At 64.4% G+C, this 20,842-nt stretch overlaps 1 protein-coding gene across 1 annotated transcript; it reads right to left on the bottom strand.

The window, feature by feature from the left end:
- Positions 1-1,113: 1,113 nt before the first annotated feature.
- On the bottom strand, positions 1,114-18,855 carry IQSEC2 (IQ motif and Sec7 domain ArfGEF 2). Its single transcript, XM_058822300.1, is given in 14 exon segments — positions 1,114-2,139; positions 3,863-3,912; positions 5,671-5,832; positions 7,107-7,268; positions 8,130-8,229; positions 8,317-8,442; positions 9,311-9,450; positions 10,029-10,195; positions 11,096-11,218; positions 12,144-12,305; positions 14,391-14,741; positions 14,743-15,242; positions 15,813-16,283; positions 18,625-18,855. Coding segments are annotated over 13 exon segments (3,534 nt in total). The 5' UTR covers positions 16,278-16,283; positions 18,625-18,855.
- Between the last annotated feature and the right edge of the window lie 1,987 nt (positions 18,856-20,842).

The following is a 20,842-nucleotide window of genomic DNA, read 5'->3' as shown; positions in this document are numbered from 1 at the left end:
CCCCATAGCCCCCCAGAACCCCCACAGCCCCATGATCCCTATTACATCCCCTATACCTCCCAGACCCTTTCAATCCCCCTGCCCCCCTCCACTCCCATCCTCTATAGCTGTGTCCCCCCATCCCCTACAGCCCCTATAGGCGTGTCCCGTCCCCCCCCATCCCCTATAGCCCCTATAGGTGTGTCCCCCCCCATCCCCTATAGCCCCTATAGGCGTGTCCCGTCCCCCCCCATCCCCTATAGCCCCTATAGGTGTGTCCCCCCCATCCCCTATAGCCCCTATAGGTGTGTCCCCCCCCCCATCCCCTATAGCCCCTATAGGTGTGTCCCCCCCCATCCCCTATAGCCCCTATAGGTGTGTCCCCCCCCCCATCCCCTATAGCCCCTATAGGTGTGTCCCCCCCCCATCCCCTATAGCCGTGTCCCCCCCATCCCCCTATAGGTGTGTCCCCCCCCATCCCCTATAGCCCCTATAGGCGTGTCCCGTCCCCCCCATCCCCTATAGCCCCTATAGGTGTGTCCCCCCCATCCCCTATAGCCCCTATAGGTCGCCCCCTCCCCAAAGAAGCGCTGTCGGGCGGGGCCGGCCGGTCCGTTTATGAAGCATCAAATATACAGTCTCGTCTCTTATATACAGGGCCCGGCGCGGGCGCATGCGGGTGCCTGGGGGGCTCCCCGGGGGGGCCCGGCCGCCTGGGACCCCCCCCTCCAAAACCCCAAAACCCCCGGGGGGACACGGGGGGGGACCCCAGGCGGCCGGGGGGGGGGCGGGGGGAGGAGGGGGGAGGGGAGGTTAAAGTGCCATGTGACATTCAGCCTGAGCTGGGAACGGGGGGACGGGGGGATTTGGGGTGAAGGGGGGGGGGGGCAGCATCACCGCCGGACCCCCGGGATGGTTTTAGGGGGGGGGGGTTGGGCAGAGACCCCCCCCCCCCATTTCCTCGCTCCCGGTGGGTGGGGGGTGGCGGGAGCAGCCAAACACGAGCCACGTGCAGGTTTTGTTTTTTGGGGGGGTTTTTGGGGGGGGACATGGAGGATGAAGGGGGGGGTTACAAAAATAACCACCGCGTCCAGCAGGCCGGCGCCGTCCGGGATGGGGGGGTGGGGAGGGGGCTCAGACCACCGTGCTGATGCGGTTCCCCCCCTTGGGTTTCGGGGGGCCCTGGCCGGCCTGGGCCAGGGGCGAGGTGGGGCCGGCGGGCGAGTGGGGGCTCAGGGGGGTGTGGGGCGATGGGGGGGGCAGGGGGGGGTAGGAAGGGTGTGGGGGGATGGGCGAGTGAGGGGGCGCGTGGGGGTGGTGGTGATGGTGGTGATGGTGGTGATGGGCAACGGGGGGCGCCGCCCCTCCCCCGCCGCCGCCCCCTCCCCGCAAAGCCCCCCCGGCCGGGCCCCCCCCCACGCCGCCGCCCCCCCCGAACACGAAGTGCTTGGCGGGGGCGGGGGGCGGCGGCGGGTGGTGGTGCGGGGGGGGCCCGGGGGGGTACGCGTGGGACAGCCCGTGGTGCGCGGGCGCGGGGCTGTACAGGGGCAGCGGCGACAGCGGCTGCCGGGGGGCGCCGGGAGGAGCCCCCCCCCTTTTGCCGGGCCGGTGCAGCGTGTAGTGGGGGTGCGGGGGGGGGAAGCCGCCGCCGGGGGGGCCGTGCTGCTGCGGGGGCGCCGACAGCGGAGGGGTGGGCCCGCCGTGGAAGCGCGGGGGGGCCCCGGCGGCGATGGCCGGCAGCGGCGGGGGGGGCGCGGGGCGGCTGGGCGGCGGCGGCTGCTGCGGGTACGGCGGGGGCGGCGGAGGGCCCGGGCCGCCCCCCGCGCCCGCCGAGCCCCCCCCGGGCCCGTGGCAGTACTGGGCGTGCAGCGCCTGCAGCTTGGAGGGGCCCTCGGGGGGCGCGGCGGGCGGCGGGTGGTGGTGGTGGTGCGACGAGGACGCCGAGGAGGAGGAGGCCGAGGCCGAAGCGGGACCCCCCGCGCCGGGGGGGGGCCCGGCGGGGCCTTTCCCGCGGCGGCTGCCGAAGAGCGAGCCCAGGAAGGACGAGGAGTTGGAGACCGGGCGGGCCGGGGGCTTGTAGCCGCCCCCCCCCTCGGGAGCGCCCCCCGGCCCGCCCGGGCCCCCCCGCGCCTGCGGCCGGGGGCTGCTGATGATGGAGCCCTGAAAGGGGGCGCGGTCAGCACCGGGAAGCCGCGCCCCTCGCGGGTTTTGGCGCCTCCCATTGGTTGAGTCAGCCCCGCCCATTCTGTGTGCAAGCCACGCCTCCCAGTGATAGCCCCGCCCCCGAGGCAAAAGCGAGCTCCCATTGGTGGATAAGAGCAGCCATCAATGGTTGGCCCCACCCCATCCACTCTGGCCCCGCCCATTCCACGTGCAAGCCATGCCTCCCAACCTCTAGCTCCACCCCCGAGGCACAAGTGGGCTCCCATTGGTGGATGAGAGCAGACATCAGTTGTTGGCCCCACCCCCAGGGCATGCACAAGCCCCGCCCCATCCATGCAGGCGTCCCCCCAATCCACAAATGAGCTCCCATTGGTGGATGAGAGCATCCATCAGCAGTTGGCCCCACCCCCAGATGTGCATAAGCCCCACCCCATCCATCCAGGCCCCACCCCTTTTACATATGAAGGATGGTTTGCCTGCCTGGGGGCGGGGCTAAAGTGGGCAGGGCTTGGGTGTGGCATTGGGGTGTGGCATTTAGGGGGTGACATTCAGGTGTGGTACTTGGGGTGTGACATTTGGGGTGACACTCCGGGGGCGGCACAGTGGGTGTGGCACTCGGGGTGTGGCACTCAGGGGTGTGACGGGGTGTGGCTTGCAGGGGTGTGGCACTCAGGGAGTGGCACTCAGGGGTGTGACAGGGATGTGACATTGAGGGGTGGCACTTAGGGGCGTGGCACTCAGAGGAGTCACAGTCAGGGGTGTGGCACTCAGGGGTGTGGCATTCATGGTGTGACAGGGGTGTGACGTTCAGGGTGTGGCACTCAGGGGTGTGGCATTCATGGTGTGACAGGGGTGTGACATTCAGGGGTGTGGCACTCAGGGTGTGGCACTCAGGGTGTGACAGGGGTGTGACGTTCAGGGTATGGCACTCAGGGTGTGGCACTTAGGGGTGTGGCATTCATGGTGTGACATTCAGGGGTGTGGCACTCGGGTGTGACATTCAGGGGTGTGGCACTCAGGGTGTGACAGGGGTGTGACATTCAGGGGTGTGGCACTCAGGGGTGTGACATTTGGGGTGTCACAGTCAGGGGGTGGCACTCAGGGACGTGACAGGGGTGTGGCATTCAGGGGTTGTGGCATTCAGGGATGTGATAGGGGTGTGACAATCAAGGTGTGGCACTCAGGGGGGTGACACTCGGGGTGTGACATTTGGGGCGGCACTCAGGGTGCAACATTAGGGCTGTAACACAGGGTGCGTGACAGCTCAGGCTGTGACAATCAGGGGTGGCACTCAAGGGGTGACATTCAGGGGTGTGACATTTGGGGTGGCGCTCGGGAGTGTGACAGAGTGGCACGCAGGGAATGTGACAGAGGATGTGACATTTTTGGGGTGGCACTCAGGGGGTGTGGCATTCAGGGGGTGTGGCACTCGGGGGGTGTGGCACTCAGGGTGTGGCATTCAGGGGGTGGCACTCAGGGGGTGGCACTCAGGGGGTGTGGCACTCAGGGTGTGGCACTCAGGGGGTGTGGCACTCAGGGGGTGGCACTCAGGGGGTGTGGCACTCAGGGGGTGTGGCACTCAGGGGGTGGCACTCAGGGGGTGGCACTCAGGGGGTGTGGCACTCAGGGTGTGGCACTCAGGGGGTGTGGCACTCAGGGGGTGGCACTCAGGGGGTGTGGCACTCGGGGCGGCACTCAGGGGGTGGCACTGTCCCCTCACCTCGATGGTGCTGTCCAGGGACCCCACGCTGTTCCGCCGGCCCCGCTTGCCTGGGGGGGGGGGGGAACAATGAGGGGAGACCCCCAGGGGACCCCCCCAGGACACCCCAAATCCCCCAGGACACCCCAAACCCCTCAGGAGACCCCAAATCCCCCAGAAATCCCAAATCCCCCCCCCGGACACCCCAAATCCCCCCCAGACACCCCAAACACTTCAGGGGACCCCAAATCCCCCCCAGGGCACCCCAAATCCCTCAGGACACCCCACAGGAACCCCAGACTGTCCCAGAAACCCCAAATCGCTCCCAGGGCACCCCAAATCCCTCAGGAGACCCCAGATCCCCCCCCCCCCCAGGGCACCCCAAATCTCTCAGGAGACCCCAAATCCCCCCCAGGATACCTGAAACCCCACTGGGGACCCCACAGGAATCCCAAACTGTCCCAGAAACCCCAACCCCCCCCCCGGACACCCCAAATCCCCCCGCTCAGGACACCCCAAATTCCCCAAAGCCACACCAAGGGACCCCCCCAAAGCCACACCCCAGGACACCCCAAACCCTCCCAGAGGACCCTAAACTCCACAGGGGACCCCAAAACCTCTCCAGAGTATCCCAAAACTCCCCATGGACACCAAAATGTTCCCTTGGGCACCCCAAACCCCCAAGGGACCCCAAAACCCCCTCATGGAGACCCCAAACTCCCTCCCGGTCCCTCCCCGTGACCCCCAGTGCCCCCCAGTCCATCTCAGCCCCCCAGTTCTTCCCAATCCCCCTCTCAATCCCCCTCCCAGTCTCACCCAATCCCCCTCCCAGTGCCTCCCAGTGGCTCCCAGTCCCTCCCAGTCCCTCTCAATCCCTGTCCCAGTCCCCCCCAGTCCCTACCAGTTGCTCCCTGTGGCTCCCAAGCCCTCTCAGTGCCCCCCAGTTCCTCCCAATCCCCCTCCCAGTCCCTCCAGAGCCTCCCAGCCCCTCCCAGTGCCCCCCAGCTCCTCTCAATCCTCCTCCCAGTGGCTCCCAGTGGCTCCCAATCCCTCCCAATCCCTCTCCCAGTCCCCTCCAATCCCCCTCCCAGTGCCCCCCAGTCCCTCCCAATCCCACCCCCAGTGCCCCCAGTGCTCCCAGTGCCCCCCAGTCCCTCCCAGTCTCTCTCAATCCCCCTCCCAGTGGCTCCCAGCCCTTCCCAGTCTGCCTTCCAGTGCCCCCCAGTGCCTCCTAATCCCCCTCCCAGTCCCCCCCAGTGCCTCCCAGCGGTTCCCAATCCCTCCCACCCTCTCCCAGTCCCTCCCACCCTCTCCCAGTCCCTCCCAGTCCTGCCCAGTCTCTCTCAATCCCCCTCCCAGTCCCTCCCAGTTCCCCCCAATCCCCCTCCCAGTCCCTCCCAGCCCCTCCCAGTGACCCCCAGCCCCTCTCAATCTCTCAATCCCCCTCTCAGTGGCTCCCAGGGGCTCCCAATCCCTCTCAAATCCCCTCCCAGTCCCCCCCCCGAGCCACTCCCAGTGCCCCCCAGTCCCTCCCAACCCCTCTCCCAGTCCCTCCCAGTCCGTCCCAGTGCTCCCAGTCCCCCCCAGCCCCACCCAGTCCCCCCCAGTTCCCCCGGTCCGGTCCCTCCCAGTGCTCCCAGTCCCGTCCCAGTGCTCCCAGTCCCGCCCAGTCCCCCCCAGCCCCTCCCAGTCCCCCGCAGTCCCTCCCAGTGCTCCCAGTCCGTCCCAGTGCTCCCAGTCCGTCCCAGTGCTCCCAGCGCTCCCAGTCCCGCCCAGCGCTCCCAGTCCGTCCCAGCGCTCCCAGTCCGTCCCAGCGCTCCCAGTCTCACCGCTGTCGGACAGGTCCCGCAGGGAGCTGCTCAGCGCGCTCCGTTTGAGCCCCTCGGCCCCGAACGCCTCCTCCAGGGAGCTGCGGCTGAGCCCGTTCAGCGCCTCGCGGGGTTGCCCCGCGCCCCGCGGCCCCGCCACGCCCTTCTGCTTCTCCAGCTCCGCTGGGGGACACCAGTAACGCCAGTGACCACCAGTGACCCCCCCCAGTAACCACCAGTTACACCAGTGACACCCAGTAACACCAGTGACCACCAGTGACCCCCAGTGCCCCGCGGCCCCGCCACGCCCTTCTGCTTCTCCAGCTCCGCTGGGGGACACCAGTAACGCCAGTGACCACCAGTGACCCACCAGCAACCTCCCAGTGACACCCAGTTACACCAGTGACCACCAGTGACCCCCATTGACCACCAGCAACCTCCCAGTGACACCCAGTAACACCAGTGACCAACCAGTGACCCCCCCCCAGTGCCCCGCGGCCCCGCCACGCCCTTCTGCTTCTCCAGCTCCGCTGGGGGACACCAGTAACGCCAATGACCACCAGTGACCCCCCCCCCCAGTAACCACCAGTTACACCAGTAACGCCAGTGACCACCAGTGACCACCAGTGACCGACCACCCAGTCACACCAGTGACCTCCAGTGTCCCTCCCAATGCTCCCAGTGCCCATTTTGATGTTCCCAGCACTCCCAGTACCCTTCTCAGTGCTCCCAGTGCCCCCAGTGCTCCCAGTGCCCATTTTGATGCTTCGAGTGCTCCCAGCACTCCCAGTCCCCCTCCCAGTGCTCCCAGTTGCTCCCAGTGCTCCCAGTATCCCTCCCAGTGCTCCCAGTGTCCCTCCCAGTGCCCATTTTGATGTTCCCAGTGCCTCTCCCAGTGCCCCCAGTATCCCTCCCAGTGCCCCCAGTGCCCCTCCCAGTGCCCCCAGTTGGTCCCAGTTGCTCCCAGCACTTCCAGTGCCCTTCCCGGTGCCCATTTTGATGCTCCAGTACTCCCAGTGCCCTTCCCAGCATTCCCATTGCTCCCAGTACCCCTCCCAGTGTTCCCAGTGCCCATTTTCATGCTCCCAGTGTCCCTCCCAGCACTCCCAGTGCCCCTCCCTGTGCCCATTTTGATGTTCCCAGTGTTCCCAGTGCCCCTCCCAGAGTTCCCCGTGCCCCCAGTGCCCTCCCAGTGCTCCCAGTGCCCCTCCCAGCGCTCCCAGTGCCCTCCCAGCGCTCCCAGTGCCCATTTCAATGCTCCCAGTGCAATCCCAGCGCCCTCCCAGTGCTCCCAGTGCCCTCCCATTGCTGCCAGTGCAATCCCAGTGCCCTCCCAGTGCTCCCAGTGCCCCTCCCAGTGCCCTCCCATTGCTCCCAGTGCTCCCAGTGCCCCTCCCAGTGCAATCCCAGTGCCCTCCCAGCTCTCCCAGCGCTCCCAGTGCCCCAGCAGCGCTCACCCTCCACCCGGTACTTCTCCATCTCCTGCACCTCGGCCACGGACTCTCGGAGGTCGCTGGCGAAGCGCAGCCGGTCCTGGGGGCTCGGGGCGTTGAACACGATCAGCACCTTGCGCTCGCCGCCCGGCGCCGCCGACAGCAGCTTGATCCCAAACTGGTAATCTGGGGGGGCACGGGGGTCAGGGACACCCCAAAAGGGACAGGGATACCCCCATGGGGTCAGCAATCTCAGCTTGATCCCAAACTGGTAATCTGAGGGGGAAATGGGGTCAGGGACACACCCATGGGGACAGGGACACCCCAAAAGGGACAGGGACACCCCCATGCGGACATCCCCAAAGGGACACCCAGCTTCATCCCAAACTGGTAATCTGGGGGGGGATATGGGGTCAGGGACACCCCCAGAATGTCAGAGACACCCCCATGGGGTCAGCAATCCCAGCTTGATCCCAAACTGGTAATCTGAGGGGGAAATGGGGTCAGGGACACACCCATGGGGACAGAGACACCCCCACAGGGACAGGGACACACCCATGGGTCAGGGGCACCCCAAAAGGGACAGGGACACCCATCTTGATCCCAAACTGGTAATCTCGGGGGGGGATATGGTGTCAGGGACACCCCAGAATGTCAGAGACACCCCCATGGGGACAGGGACACCCCCAAAGGGACAGGGACACCCCCATGGGGACATCCCCAAAGGGACACCCAGCTTCATCCCAAACTGGTAATCTGGGGGGGAAAATGGGGTCCGGGACACCCCCACGGGGACAGGGACACCCCAAAAGGGACAGGGACACCCTCACAGTGTCACCAACCCCAGCTTGATCCCAAACTGGTAATCTGGGGGGACAGGGAGGGGGGAGGGCACAGCAGAAGGTCTCAGAAGGTCCTGTGGGGTCCCATGGGGTGTTCTAGGGTTCTGTGGGGTTTTTTGGGCTCTGTAGGGTCCCATAGGGTTTTTTGGGGTGTTGTAGGGTTTTTGGGGTTCTGTGGAGTCCCATAGAACGCCCTGGGGCTCACAGGCGTTCTGGAAGAGCTGCATGTGCATCTCCACCAGCGGGAAGCTCTGCCGGAAGCTGTAGGTCACCAGGATCTTCTTCTTCTGGAAGATCTTCGTCACCTGCCGAGGCCAGGGGGTCACCAGGGACCCCTCCCCTGTGCCCCCCACCCCGAGACCCCCCGGGACCCCCTGGGACCCCCCGCTCACCACCAGGAGGTCGTTGAAGAGGAAAACCTCGCGCTGGTGCAGCCCCAGGCGCTGGGGCCGGTTGGGGTCGGGCACCTCGTAGAGTTGGCAGCAGCAGACGAGGCGGCGGTGGGGCAGGGACAGCACCTGGGGACAGCCATGGAGGGGGGTCACAGCTGGGACAGGGGGACACGGCCCCACGGACACCCCGGAGCTGCCCTGGGGTGGGGATGGTGGCCTTGGGACCTTCACTGGGGTCACACGGGGCGTGGCAACATTGTGTCACCTCAAATGTCCTACATGGGTCACCCTGAATGTCACGTGTGGGTCACTGCAAGGGTCACTTCAAGAGTCACCTCAAATGTCTCACGTGGGTCACTTCAAGGTCACCCCAAATGTCCCATATTGGTCACTTCAAGGGTGACCCCAAATGTCCCATGAGGGTCACTTCAGGGGTCACCCCAAATGTCCCTCATGGGTCACTTCAAGGGTCACCCCAAATGTCCCATGAGGGTCACCATGAGTGTGCCACATGGGTCACTTCAAAGGTCACACCAAATGTCCCACCTGGGTCACTTTGAGTGTCCCCCAGAGGTCACACCAAATGTCCCATGTGGGTCACTTAAAAATTGACCTCAAATGTCCCACATGGGTCACTTCAAGGGTGACCCCAAACGTCCCAGTTGGGTCCCATACGATATCCCCCATTGGTCACCTGGATCATCCCCCATGGGTCACCTGGAATGTGTCCCTTGGGCCACTAGAACCTGTCCCATGGGCCCACCTGCCCCATCCTTCCCTCAGGATCTCCTAGAACATTGGAACATCTCCCATGGGTGGCCTAGAACACCTTCCCCACCACAGCATCACCTGGAACATCTCCTTTGGCTGGTCTAGAACCTGTCCCATGGGGTCACCTGGGCCACCTCCCGTGGGTCACCTGGCCCCGCCCCCCGTGGGTCACCTGGCCCCGCCCCCCGTGGGTCACCTGGCCCCGCCCCCCGGGCACACCCACCGGTTTCTTGCCGACGATCATGCGCTCCACAGCCTGCACCTGGGACACGTGGTCGTCGTTGGTGCGCAGCTCGCGGCTCTGGATGCGCTGGTAGATGCCCACCAGCATGTCCCGGGGGATGTCCTCGCCATTGTCCACCCCTGTGTGACACCCGGACCTGCTCTGGAACCGCTCCAGAACCCACAACACCTCCAACCCTCAAGAACCTGCAACAGCTCTAGAACCCCCAATTCCAGATCCAGGGCTCACTACTAATGGGTGTCTCTAGAATCCAGTGACATCTGGACACACTCTAGAACCTGCAACGCCCAGCCCAACTCCAGGATCTGAGACACCCAGATCCCTTCTAGAGGCCCCAACACCCAGATGTGCTCTAGAACCCTCCTCACCATGTCCTACTCCAGAACCTGCAACACCTGAACCCACTCTAGAACCTGAAACATCTGCCCCTGTTCTAGAACCCACAACAGCTGGGCTGAGGGTGTTGCACCACTCTTGCACCAGTGTCATCCTGGACCCCCCCAGAACCTGGCCCCAGTCTAGAACCTGCAGGACCTGACCCAATCTAGAACCCACAACGCCCAGGTCCACCCTAGAACCCATAACACCTGACCCTGTTCCACACCCTACAACTCCTGAGCCGGCTCTAGAACCTCCAACACCCAGTCCTGCTCTAGAACCCGTGTCCCCTCCTGGGGAACACCAGGCAGGGCCTCACCTCGCAGGTTCTTGATGAAGTCCTCGAGCTTCATCTTGCGCTCGGCCTTGACGCTGGGGCTGTACATGTCGGTGTTGAGGAGGATGATGGCGAAGGCCAGGATGAAGATGGTGTCCGGGTTGCGGAACTGGCGCAGCAGGGCCGCGTTACACACGCAGTAGCGCTGGCTGCGGGGCGGACAACCCCCACGGCCCATGGGGTCACGGTGCCCCACGGCCTCTGCACCCCACGGCCGCCCCTGAGCGTGGGGAGGCGCCCCCATGGCTGCAGGGTCACCTAGAACGCGGGCCACCACCGCTTGTGTCCCCCTTAATCCACAGGGTCACCTAGAACATGGGCCACCACCGCTTGTGTCCCCCTTAATCCACAGGGTCACCTAGAACGTGGGCCACCACCCCCACTGCTCCTCCTTGATCCACAGGGTCACCTACAATGTCATCCTGTGGTCCAGGGGCCACCACCCAGTGTCCTGCCAGTCTGTAGGGTCACCCAGAACAGCCCCTGTTGCTACCACCCCCTTGTGTCCCCCCATAGCACATAGGGTCACCTAGAACATGGGCCACCACCCACATGGCTCCTCCTTGACCCACTGGGTCACCTACAACAGCCCCATGTCCCACAGGTGCCACCACCCCCTTGTGTCCCCCCTCAATCCACAGGGTCACTTAGAACATGGGCCACCTCCCCTATTGTTCCTCCTTGATCCACAGGGTCACCTAGAACGTCACCCTGTGGTCCAGGGGCCATCACCCAGTGTCCTGCCAGTCACCTAGAATGGCCCCATGTCCCTCAGGTGCCACCACCCCCTTGTGTCCCCCCTCAATCCATAGAGTCACCTAGAATGTCACCCCATGGTGACCACTGTGTGCTGCTGGTGGCAGGGTCAATGCAGTGGGGACATGGGGACACAGGGACAGGGGACACAGGGACATCATGGGGACACAGGGACAGGGGACATGGGGACACCGGGACATGGGGACATAGGGACACAGGGACATCATGGGGACATGGGGACATAGGGACATGGGGACATCATGGGGACACGGGGACAGGGACCCACCCCTCACCTGAAGGCCTCGATCAAGCGCTCGACCTTCTGCGCCTCGCCCTGCACCCGGATGTGGGACTGGAACTTCCGCAGGGCCTCGTCCAGCTCCATCCCGGAGAAATCCATCTCGTCCACCACGCAGCTGCCGGGACCCCGGCGCGGGGATGGGTCTGGGGGCTGCCGCTGTCCCCAGGGTGTCCCCTCTGTCCCCAGGGTGTCCCCCCTGGCATGTCCCCCCCTGTCCCCAGTGTGTCCCCCTGGCGTGTCTGCCCAGCCCCAAGATGTCCCCACCATCCCCAGTGTGTCCTCTCTGTCCCCAGGGTGTCCCCTCCTGTCCCCAGCGTGTCCCCTCTGTCCCCGGAGTGTCCCCTCTGTACCCAGCATGTCCCCCTGTCCCTAGTGTGTCCCCTCTGACCCACTCCCTGTCCCCTCCGTCCCCAGCGTGTCCCCGATGACCCCAACGTGTCCCCCCCGTCCCCAGTGTGTCCCCCTGTCCCCAGTGTGCCCTCCCCATCCCCAGCGTGTCCCCTCTGTCCCCAATGTATCCCCCTGTCCCTGGTATGTCCCCTCTGTCCCCGGCGTGTCCCCCCCCATCCTCGGTGTGCCCCCCCCAGCCCTGGTATGTCCCCCTGTCCCAACCCTGTCCCCCCCATTCCCACCATGTCGCCCCCACCTCCACCGTGTCCCCCATGTCCCCTCTGCCCCCGCCCTGTCCCCTCCGTCCCCAGCGTGTCCCCAATGTGTCCCCCCATCCCTGGCATGTCCCCCCCAGCCCCAGCGTGTCCCCCTCAGCCCGGGTGTGTCCCCCCTGTCCCCACTGTGTCCCCCTCGTCCCCACCGTGTCCCCTCTGTCCCTGGAGTGTCCCCCCCACCCCCAGCATGTCTCTCCCTCCCCATTGTGTCCCCTCCATCCCCAAGGTGTCTCCTCCATCCCCACCATGTCCCCCAAGCCCCACCGTGTCCCCTCCATCCCTGGCGTGTGCCCCCCATCCCCAAGGTGTCCCCCCCATCCCCGGCATGTCCCCCCATCCCCGGCGTGTCCCCCATCCCCGGCGTGTCCCCCGTACTCGAGCACGTCGCGGTTGAACTGTTTCTGGCGGTTGCCCAGGAACTCGCCGATCATCTGCCGGCTCAGGCCCTTCCGCTCCAGGATGAAGTGAGCCACGCCCACGGGCGTGTCCGACAGGAACCCCCTCTCGATCAGGTACTGGATCCCCTTCTCCGGCTTCCTGTGGGGGCGTGGCCATGGTGGTCAGCCATGGTGGTCAGTCATGGTGGTCAGCCATATGGTCAGCCATGGTGGTCAGCCATGGTGGTCAGCCATGGTGGTCAGTCATGTGGTCAGTCATGGTGGTCAGCCATGGTGGTCACCCATGGTGGTCAGTCATGGTGGTCAGTCATGGTGGCCAGCCGTGTGGTCAGCCATGGTGGTCAGTCATAGTGGTCAGTTGTGGTGGTGAGCCATGGTGGTGAGCCATGGTGGTGAGCCATGGTGGTCAGTCATGGTGGTCAGCCATGGTGGTCAGCCATGGTGGCCAGCCGTGTGGTCAGCCATGGTGGTCAGTATTGGTGGTCAGTCATGGTGGTCAGTCATAGTGGTCAGTTGTGGTGGTCAGTCATGGTGGTCAGTCATAGTGGTCAGTTGTGGTGGTCAGTCATGGTGGTCAGCCATAGTGGTCAGTCATAGTGGTCAGTTGTGGTGGTCAGTCATGGTGGTCAGCCATGGTGGTGAGCCATGGTGGTCAGTCATGTGGTCAGCCATGGTGGTGAGCCATGGTGGTCAGTCATGGTGGTCAGTCATGTGGTCAGCCATGGTGGTCAGTCATGTGGTCAGCCATGGTGGTCAGTCATGGTGGTCAGTCGTGTGGTCAGCCATGGTGGTCAGTCATGGTGGTCAGTCGTGTGGTCAGCCATGGTGGTCAGTCATGGTGGTCAGCTGTGTGGTCAGCCACAGTACTCAGTCATGGTGGTCAGTCATAGTGGTCAGCCATGGTGGTCAGCCATGTGGTCAGCCATGGTGGTCACTCTGGCTGTAGAGTGACCTAGAACATCACCTGCCCCCAGCTCTAGGGCCACCTGGTCACCTACTTCACCCTAGAGTTACCCAGAATAGCACTGTAGATGGACCTAGAACATCACCATAGGGTCACCTAGAACATTCCATGCCCTTTCTATAGGGTCACCTAGAACATCATTGTGGATTCTCCGGGGTCACCTGGAACCTCCTCCTGCCCTCGCTATAGGCTCACTTAGACCCTCACCATAGAGTCACCTAGAATGTCATTGTGGGGTTCTATAGGGTCACCTCAAACATCTCCCTCTCTTTGCTATAGGCTCACCTAGAACTTCACCACAGGGTCACTTAGAACATCACCCTGCCCTTGCTATAGGGTCACCTAGAACATCCCCCTGCCTTTTCTGTAGGGCCACCTGGAACATCCCTCCATCCTCACTATAGGCTCACCTGGAACATCCCCCTGCCCTCACGATAGGGCCACCTGGAACACCACCTTGTCCTTAATATAGCGTCACCTAGAACATCACCCTGCCCTTGCTATAGGCTCACCTGGAACATCACCTTGTCCTCAATATAGCGTCACCTAGAACATCACAACATCACCCTGCCCTTGCTATAGGGTCACCTAGAACATCCCCCTGCCTTTTCTGTAGGGCCACCTGGAACATCCCCCTGCCCTCACGACAGGGCCACCTGGAACATCACCTTGTCCTCATCAATATAGCGTCACCTAGAACATCACAACATCACCCTGTCCTTGCTATAGGCTCACCTGGAACATCGCCATAGAGTCACCTAGAATGTCATTGTGGGGTTCTAAAGGGTCACCTCACACATCCCCCTGTCCTCGCTATAGGGTCACTTAGAACTTCACCCCATCCTCACTATAGGCTCACTTAGAACCTCACCATAGGGTCACCTAAAACATCATTGTGGGGTTCTCCAGGGTCACCTCAAACATCACCCTGCCCTCGCTACAGGCTCACCTAGAACATCACTGTAGGGTCACCTAGAATGTCATTGTGGGGTTCTACAGGGTCACCTCAAACATCCCCCCACTGTCACTATAGGCTCGCCTGGAACATCACCATAGGCTCACCTAGAACACGACCCTGCCCTTGCTACAGCCTCACCTAGAACAGCCCCCTGCCCTCACCATGGCGTCACCAACAATCCCACCCCACCCTTCCCCTGCTGACCATGGCAGCACCGCATTGCCCCACTGCCGGACCCCCAGACCCCACCCCACGTCCAGCACAGCCCCCCCAGATCTCCCAAAGCCCCCCCAGCCCCTCACTTGTTGAAGAGGTTGAGGCCGATGCGGTACTGGCGCCGCTGCACCACGTCGTTGTTGAGCGCGGGCGAGTCCCAGCTCTGCCGCGGCTCCCGCTGGTACGTGGCCTTGCCGGGGGCGCCGGCGGCACCGGGGGGCTGCGGCGGCGCCGTGGGCGGCGGCGGGGGCGGCGGGGGCGGCCGGCGCAGGCTGTCGCGGGACGAGGAGCCCGAGGAGCAGTTGAGGGTCTCGTTGGAGTTGGAGCTGCTGCCCAGGCTCTCGTTGTCGCCCTCGGAGCCCTCCTCGGCCGCGGGCGGGGGCGGGGGCCCGGGCGGCGGCGGGGGCGGCCCCTCGGGGTGGAAGCAGCGGTGGGGAGGGGGGCCCGGAGCGGGGCAGGGTGCCGCCGCCGCCGCCCCCGGTGCCCTCGGGCTCGTAGGGGCCGCCGCGGTTGATGGAGCCGCGGTCCGAGCGGTCGCTCAGGTCGGCCGAGCTGTCGCTGGGGGGCTCCACGGTCAGCAGCGGGGGGTGCCCGCCCCCGGCCCCCCGGCCCCGGCACTCCAGGCACGGGGGGCCCCTCCGGGGGGGCTCCTCGGGAGGGCCCCCCCAGCGCTCGGCGGGGCCGGGGGCGTTGGCGGGGGGCGGCGGCGGGGGCGGCGGCGCGGGCGGGGGCGGGGGTCCCGCCGTGTCCGGGGGGGGCTCGGGGCTGGGGGGTCGCTCCGGGGAGCGGGGGGAGCCGGGGAGCCCCTCGTCCAGGTACAGCGTGACGTCACTGGCCGAGGTGGCCGCGCTGTCGCCCGCGGGGGGGTCCGGGGCGCCGGGGGGGACACCGCGACCCCCTCCCAGCGCCTCATCGATGGAGGCGGCCAAGGACTTCACCTGCAGGGACAGGAGCCCACCGTGAGACCCCCAGAGACTCCGGACCCCCATATTGGCCCCTGTGACCCCCGTGACCTCCCCAAGACCCCCAAATCCCTCTGACCCCCCCCCCAATGTCCCCTCTGACCCCCCATAACCCCCATGGTTTTTTTGTCACCTGACCGCAATGGCCACTGTAATGTCCATGGTCTTGTGACCCCAGTGACCTCCCAGGACCCCCGTGACCCTCCTGACTCTGGGAACTCCATGACCCCATAACCCTCTATGACCCTTTAACCCCCATCGCCATGACCCCTTTGACCCCATAACCCCCAGGACCCCCTCTGACCCCCCTGACCCCATAATCCTAAGAACCCCATAACCCCTGTGACCCCATAACCCCCATGACCCCCCTGACCCTGTAAACCCCAGGACCCCCTTAACCCCCATGACCGCCTGACCCCTCTGATCCCATAAACCCCCATAACCCTCAGAACCCTATAACCCCCCTGACCCCATAACCTCTATGAAACCCCTGACCCCATAACCCCCCTGACCCCCAAAACCCCCATAACCCCCCCAGACCCCCACCTGCTGCGCAAACGCCTCCTCCAGGTCGGCGCCTCCCGGCCCGAAATCGGCCGAAGCCGAGAGCTGCCGGGGGGGGCTTCCCGCGCCCCCCACCCCGGAGCCCCCCCCAATCTGGACCCCCTCTCCGGGACCCCCGCCCCCGTCCAGGCCGGCCCGGCAGGACCCCCCGTATCGGGGGGCGCGGCGCGGGCCCCCCAGGACGCCCTCGTCCAGCGAGGCCGGCTTGCCCTGGAAGTAGGGCGGGGGCGGCGGGGGCGGCCCCGGGGCGGGGGCCGGGGGGCCGCGGTCGTACTCCTCGAAGGAGAACTGCAGGCGCAGCCCCGGCAGCGCCAGGCGCCGCGCCCGGCCGCCCTCGCTGCGCAGCCGCTCGAACTTCTGCGCCATGCGGTAGCGCCGGAACGCCGCCTGGATGGTGCGCGCCGCCCGCCGCGAGCGGAAATAGCCGCCGTACTTGCGCTCCAGCATCTCCACCTGGGGGGACACGCGTGGGGACGTGGTGGGGATGTGGGGACATGGCAGGGGACGCGGGGACATGGTGGGGACGTGGGGACATGGCAGGGGACATGGGGACATGGCAGGGGACGTGGGGATAGTGATGGGGACATGGGGACATGGTGGGGATGTGGGGACACGGGGACGTGGCGGGGGATGTGGGGACGCGGGGACATGGTGAGGATGTGGGGATGTGGGCACATGGCAGGGGACATGGGGACATGGCAGGGGACGTGGGGATAGTGATGGGGACATGGGGACATGGTGGGGATGTGGGGACACGGGGACGTGGCGGGGGATGTGGGGACGCGGGGACATGGTGAGGATGTGGGGATGTGGGGACATGGCAGGGGACGCGGGGACATGGTGGGGACGTGGGGACATGGCAGGGGACGTGGGGACACGGCAGGGATGTGGGGATAGTGATGGGGACATGGTGGGGATGTGGGGTTGTGGGGACATGGGGACACCAGTGGGGATGTGGGGACACGGGATGGGTGGGGACATCCATGGGGACACAGGGACATGGGGATATGGATGAGGATGGGGACATAGGTGGAGACATGGGGAGATGAGGACATGGATGGGGACAGCCATGGGGACATGGGGATGTGGATGGGGACATGGAGACATGGCGAGGGACGTAGGGACACGGATGTGGATGGGGACATGGAGACATGGCGAGGGACGTGGGGACATGGATGGGGACATGGGGACATGGGGATGTAGGGATGTGGATGGGGACATGGGGACATGGATGGGGACATGGAGATATGGGGACGAAGGGACATGGATGGGGATGGGGACATGGAGACAGGCATGGGGACATGGCAAGGGACGTGGGGTCGTGGGGACATGGATGAGGATGGGGACATGGGGACATGCATGGGGATAGCCATGGGGACATGGGGACATGGCGGGGGACATGGGTGGGATGTGTGGACATGGGGACAGCAATGGGGACATGGGAACACGGGTGGGGATGTGGGGACATGGGGACAGCAATGCAGACATGGGGACATGGCAGGGAACATGGCGAGGGACGTGAGGTCGTGGGGATATGGATGAGGATGGGGACAGGCGTGGGGACATGGATGGGGACGTGGGGACATGGATGGGTCATGGGGACATGGTGGGGGACACAGGGACATGGGGACATGGGTGGGGATGTGGGGACGTGTGGACATGGATGAGGACAAGGACATGGCGAGGGACGTGGGGTCGTGGGGACATGGATGAGGATGGGGACATGGGGACATGGGTGGGGACAGCCATGGGGGACATGGGGACAGCAATGGAGTCATGGGGACATGGCAGCGGACATGGGGACATAGATGAGGATGGGGACATGGCGAGGGATGTGGGGACATGGATGAGAATGGGGACATGGGGACACCCATAGGGACAGCAATGGGGACATGGGGACACCCATAGGGACAGTGATGGGGACATGGTGGGGGATGTGGGGACATGGCAGGGGACATGGGGATGTGCGGACATGGATGAGGATGGGGACATGGGGACACGTGTGGGGACAGAGGACAGGGATGGGGACATAGGGACATGGCAGGGGACGTGGGGTCGTGGGGACATGGATGTGGATGGGGACATGGGGACATGGGTGGGGACACAGGGACGTGGGGACATGAATGAAGATGGGGACATGGGGACATGTGTGGGGACAGGGACCGTTGTATGGGGACAGGGACTGTGACATGGGTCTGCTGGCCACCACACAGGCTGGGGACAGTCACACGTGGCTGGTGACCACCACACGTGGGCTGTGACCGTCACACAGCCAGGACCCACTCTGGGCGTGTCCCCAGGTGTCCCCAGGATGTCCCTGGGTGTGTCCCCAGGTGTTTCCCATGGGGTGCCCCAAAGGGTGTCCCCAGGTGTGTCCCCAGGTGTCCCCAGGGGTGTCCCCAGGTATCCCCAGCTGTGTCCCAGGTGTGTCCCCAGTTGTCTCCAGGAGTCCCCAGGTGTCCCCAGCCTGTCCCCAGGTATCCCCAAGGGTGTCCCCAGGTGTGTCCCCAGGTACCCCCAGGTGTCCCCAAGTGTCCTCAGGTGTCCCCAGGTGCCCCCAGGTATCCCCAGGTGTGTCCCAGGTGTGTCCCCAGGTGTCCCCAGGTGTCCCCAGGTGCCCCCAGGTATCCCCAGGTGTGTCCCAGGTGTGACCCCAGGTGTATCCTCAGGGTGTCCCAGGTGTGTCCCCAAGGGTGTCCCCAGGTATCCCCAAGGGTGTCCCCAGGTGTGTCCCCAGGTGCCCCCAGGTACCCCCAGGTGTGTCCCAGGTGAGTCCCCAGGTGTCCCCAGGTACCTTCTTGTCCTGCAGGTCGGTGGAGAGCTCGTAGCTGTCGCTCAGAGCCTTCGGCCTCTTGCTCTCCTCCTCCTCCTCCTGCTTGCGCAGGGCCACGCTGGCGGGCTGGGGGGGCAGCCGGGGCCAGGCCACGCCCCCGGCGCCGCCCCCGGGGCCGCCCCCGGAGCCCCCCGGGCCTTGGGGCGCGGGCTGGGGCAGGGCCCGGTACGGGGGGGGCCGCCCGGGGCTCTCGGGCACCGCGCCCCCCCCCCTCGCTGCCCGGGGCCTCGCCGTCCACGCTGCGGGGACAGCGCGTCAGAGCCAGGTGGGGACCCCCCAAAAACACCCAAAAAACAGCCCAAAAAACAGCCCAAAAACACCCCAAAACCAGCCCAAAACACAGCCCAAAAACACCCCAAAACACCCCAAAACCATCAAAACCACCCCAAAACGTCCCCAAAACACCCAAAAACACCCAAAAACCACCCCAAAACCACCCCAGGACATCCCAAAAACACCCCAGACTCCTCCAGGATACCACAAAAACAATGCCAAAACACCTTAAAACACCCCAAAACCACCCCAAAACACCCCCAAAACACCCCAAAAACACCCCAAAATCACCACAAATGCACCCGGGACCCCCAAAATTCCCCTGGGACCTCCACAGGTCCCCCTGAGATCCCTCAAAGGGTCTGGAGGCGCCAGGGTGGGGACCAGGGGGACACAGGGACACGGGGACAGACAGACAGACATGTGGGCATGGGGACATGAGGACAGACAGACACAGGGACATGGGGACAGACAGACACGTGGATGTGGGACACAGGAACAGACAGAGACATGGGGACATGGGGACATGGGGACAGACAGACACAGGGACATGGGGACAGACAGACACGTGGATGTGGGACATGGGGACAGATAGACAGACACAGGGACATGGGGACAGACAGACACGTGGATGTGGGACATGGGGACAGACAGACAGACAGACACAGGGACATGGGACACAGAGACACAGGCCATGGGGACAGACAAACATGTGGGCAAGGGGACATGGGGACAGAGACACATGGACATGGGACACAGGGACAAGGGGACAGACAGACAGACACGGCATGGGACACAGGGACAAGAGGACACAGACATGGGGACACAGACTTGAGGACAGATGGACACGGGGACATGGGGACACAGGGACACTGACACATGGACACAGAGACACACAGACATGAGGACATCAGCCATATGGACACCCGGACATGTGGACACACAGACATGGGGACACACGGACACGAGGACAGATGGGGACATGGGGACATGGGCCCGATGGACATTGGGGAACCATGGACGAGAGGACATTGGCCATATGGACATGGGGACACGAGGACACATGGACAAATGGACATTGGGACAGATGAACATGGGGACATCGGCCATATGGACATGGGGTCACATGGACACACAGACATGGGGACACACAGACATGGGACACAGGGACATGGGGACATCAGCCATATCAACATGGGGACATGGGGACGCACAGACACATGGACAAATGGACATGGGGACACACGGACATGGGGATATGGGGACACATGGATGCAGGGACACACGGACATTGGCCATATGGACATGGGGACAAACGGACACGGACATGGAGACAGAGACATGGAGACATTGGTGATGTAGACATTGGGACACATGGACACACGGACATGGGGAACACGGACATGAGGACATGGGGACAGACGGACATGGGGACACAGGGACACAGTGACACATGGACATTGGGACACATGGACACACGGACATGGGGAACACGGACATGAGGACATTGGCCATCTGGACATGGAGACACAGGGACACACTGACACATGGACATTGGGACACATGGACACACAGACATGGGGACAGATGGGCAGTGGGACATGGGGCCATCTGGACATGGGGACATTGGCTGTATGGACATGGTGACACACGGACACCGGGACACACGGACATGGGGACACACGGACACATGGACATAATGGACATTGGGACACAGGGACAGACAGACATAGGGACACACGGACACATGGCCATGGGGACGTGGGCCCTATGGACATTGGGACACATGGACACACAGACATGGGGACAGATGGACATGGGGACAGATGGACATGGGGACAGACGGACATGGGCCCTATGGACACTGGGACACATGGACATGGGGACAAACAGACACACAGACATG

This window comes from Ammospiza caudacuta, chromosome 32 (assembly GCF_027887145.1).
Source record: "Ammospiza caudacuta isolate bAmmCau1 chromosome 32, bAmmCau1.pri, whole genome shotgun sequence".
NCBI classification, from domain to species: Eukaryota; Metazoa; Chordata; class Aves; order Passeriformes; family Passerellidae; genus Ammospiza; species Ammospiza caudacuta.
The sequence above is the reverse complement of the archived record's forward strand: the minus strand, read 5'-3'. Positions and strand labels throughout refer to the sequence as shown.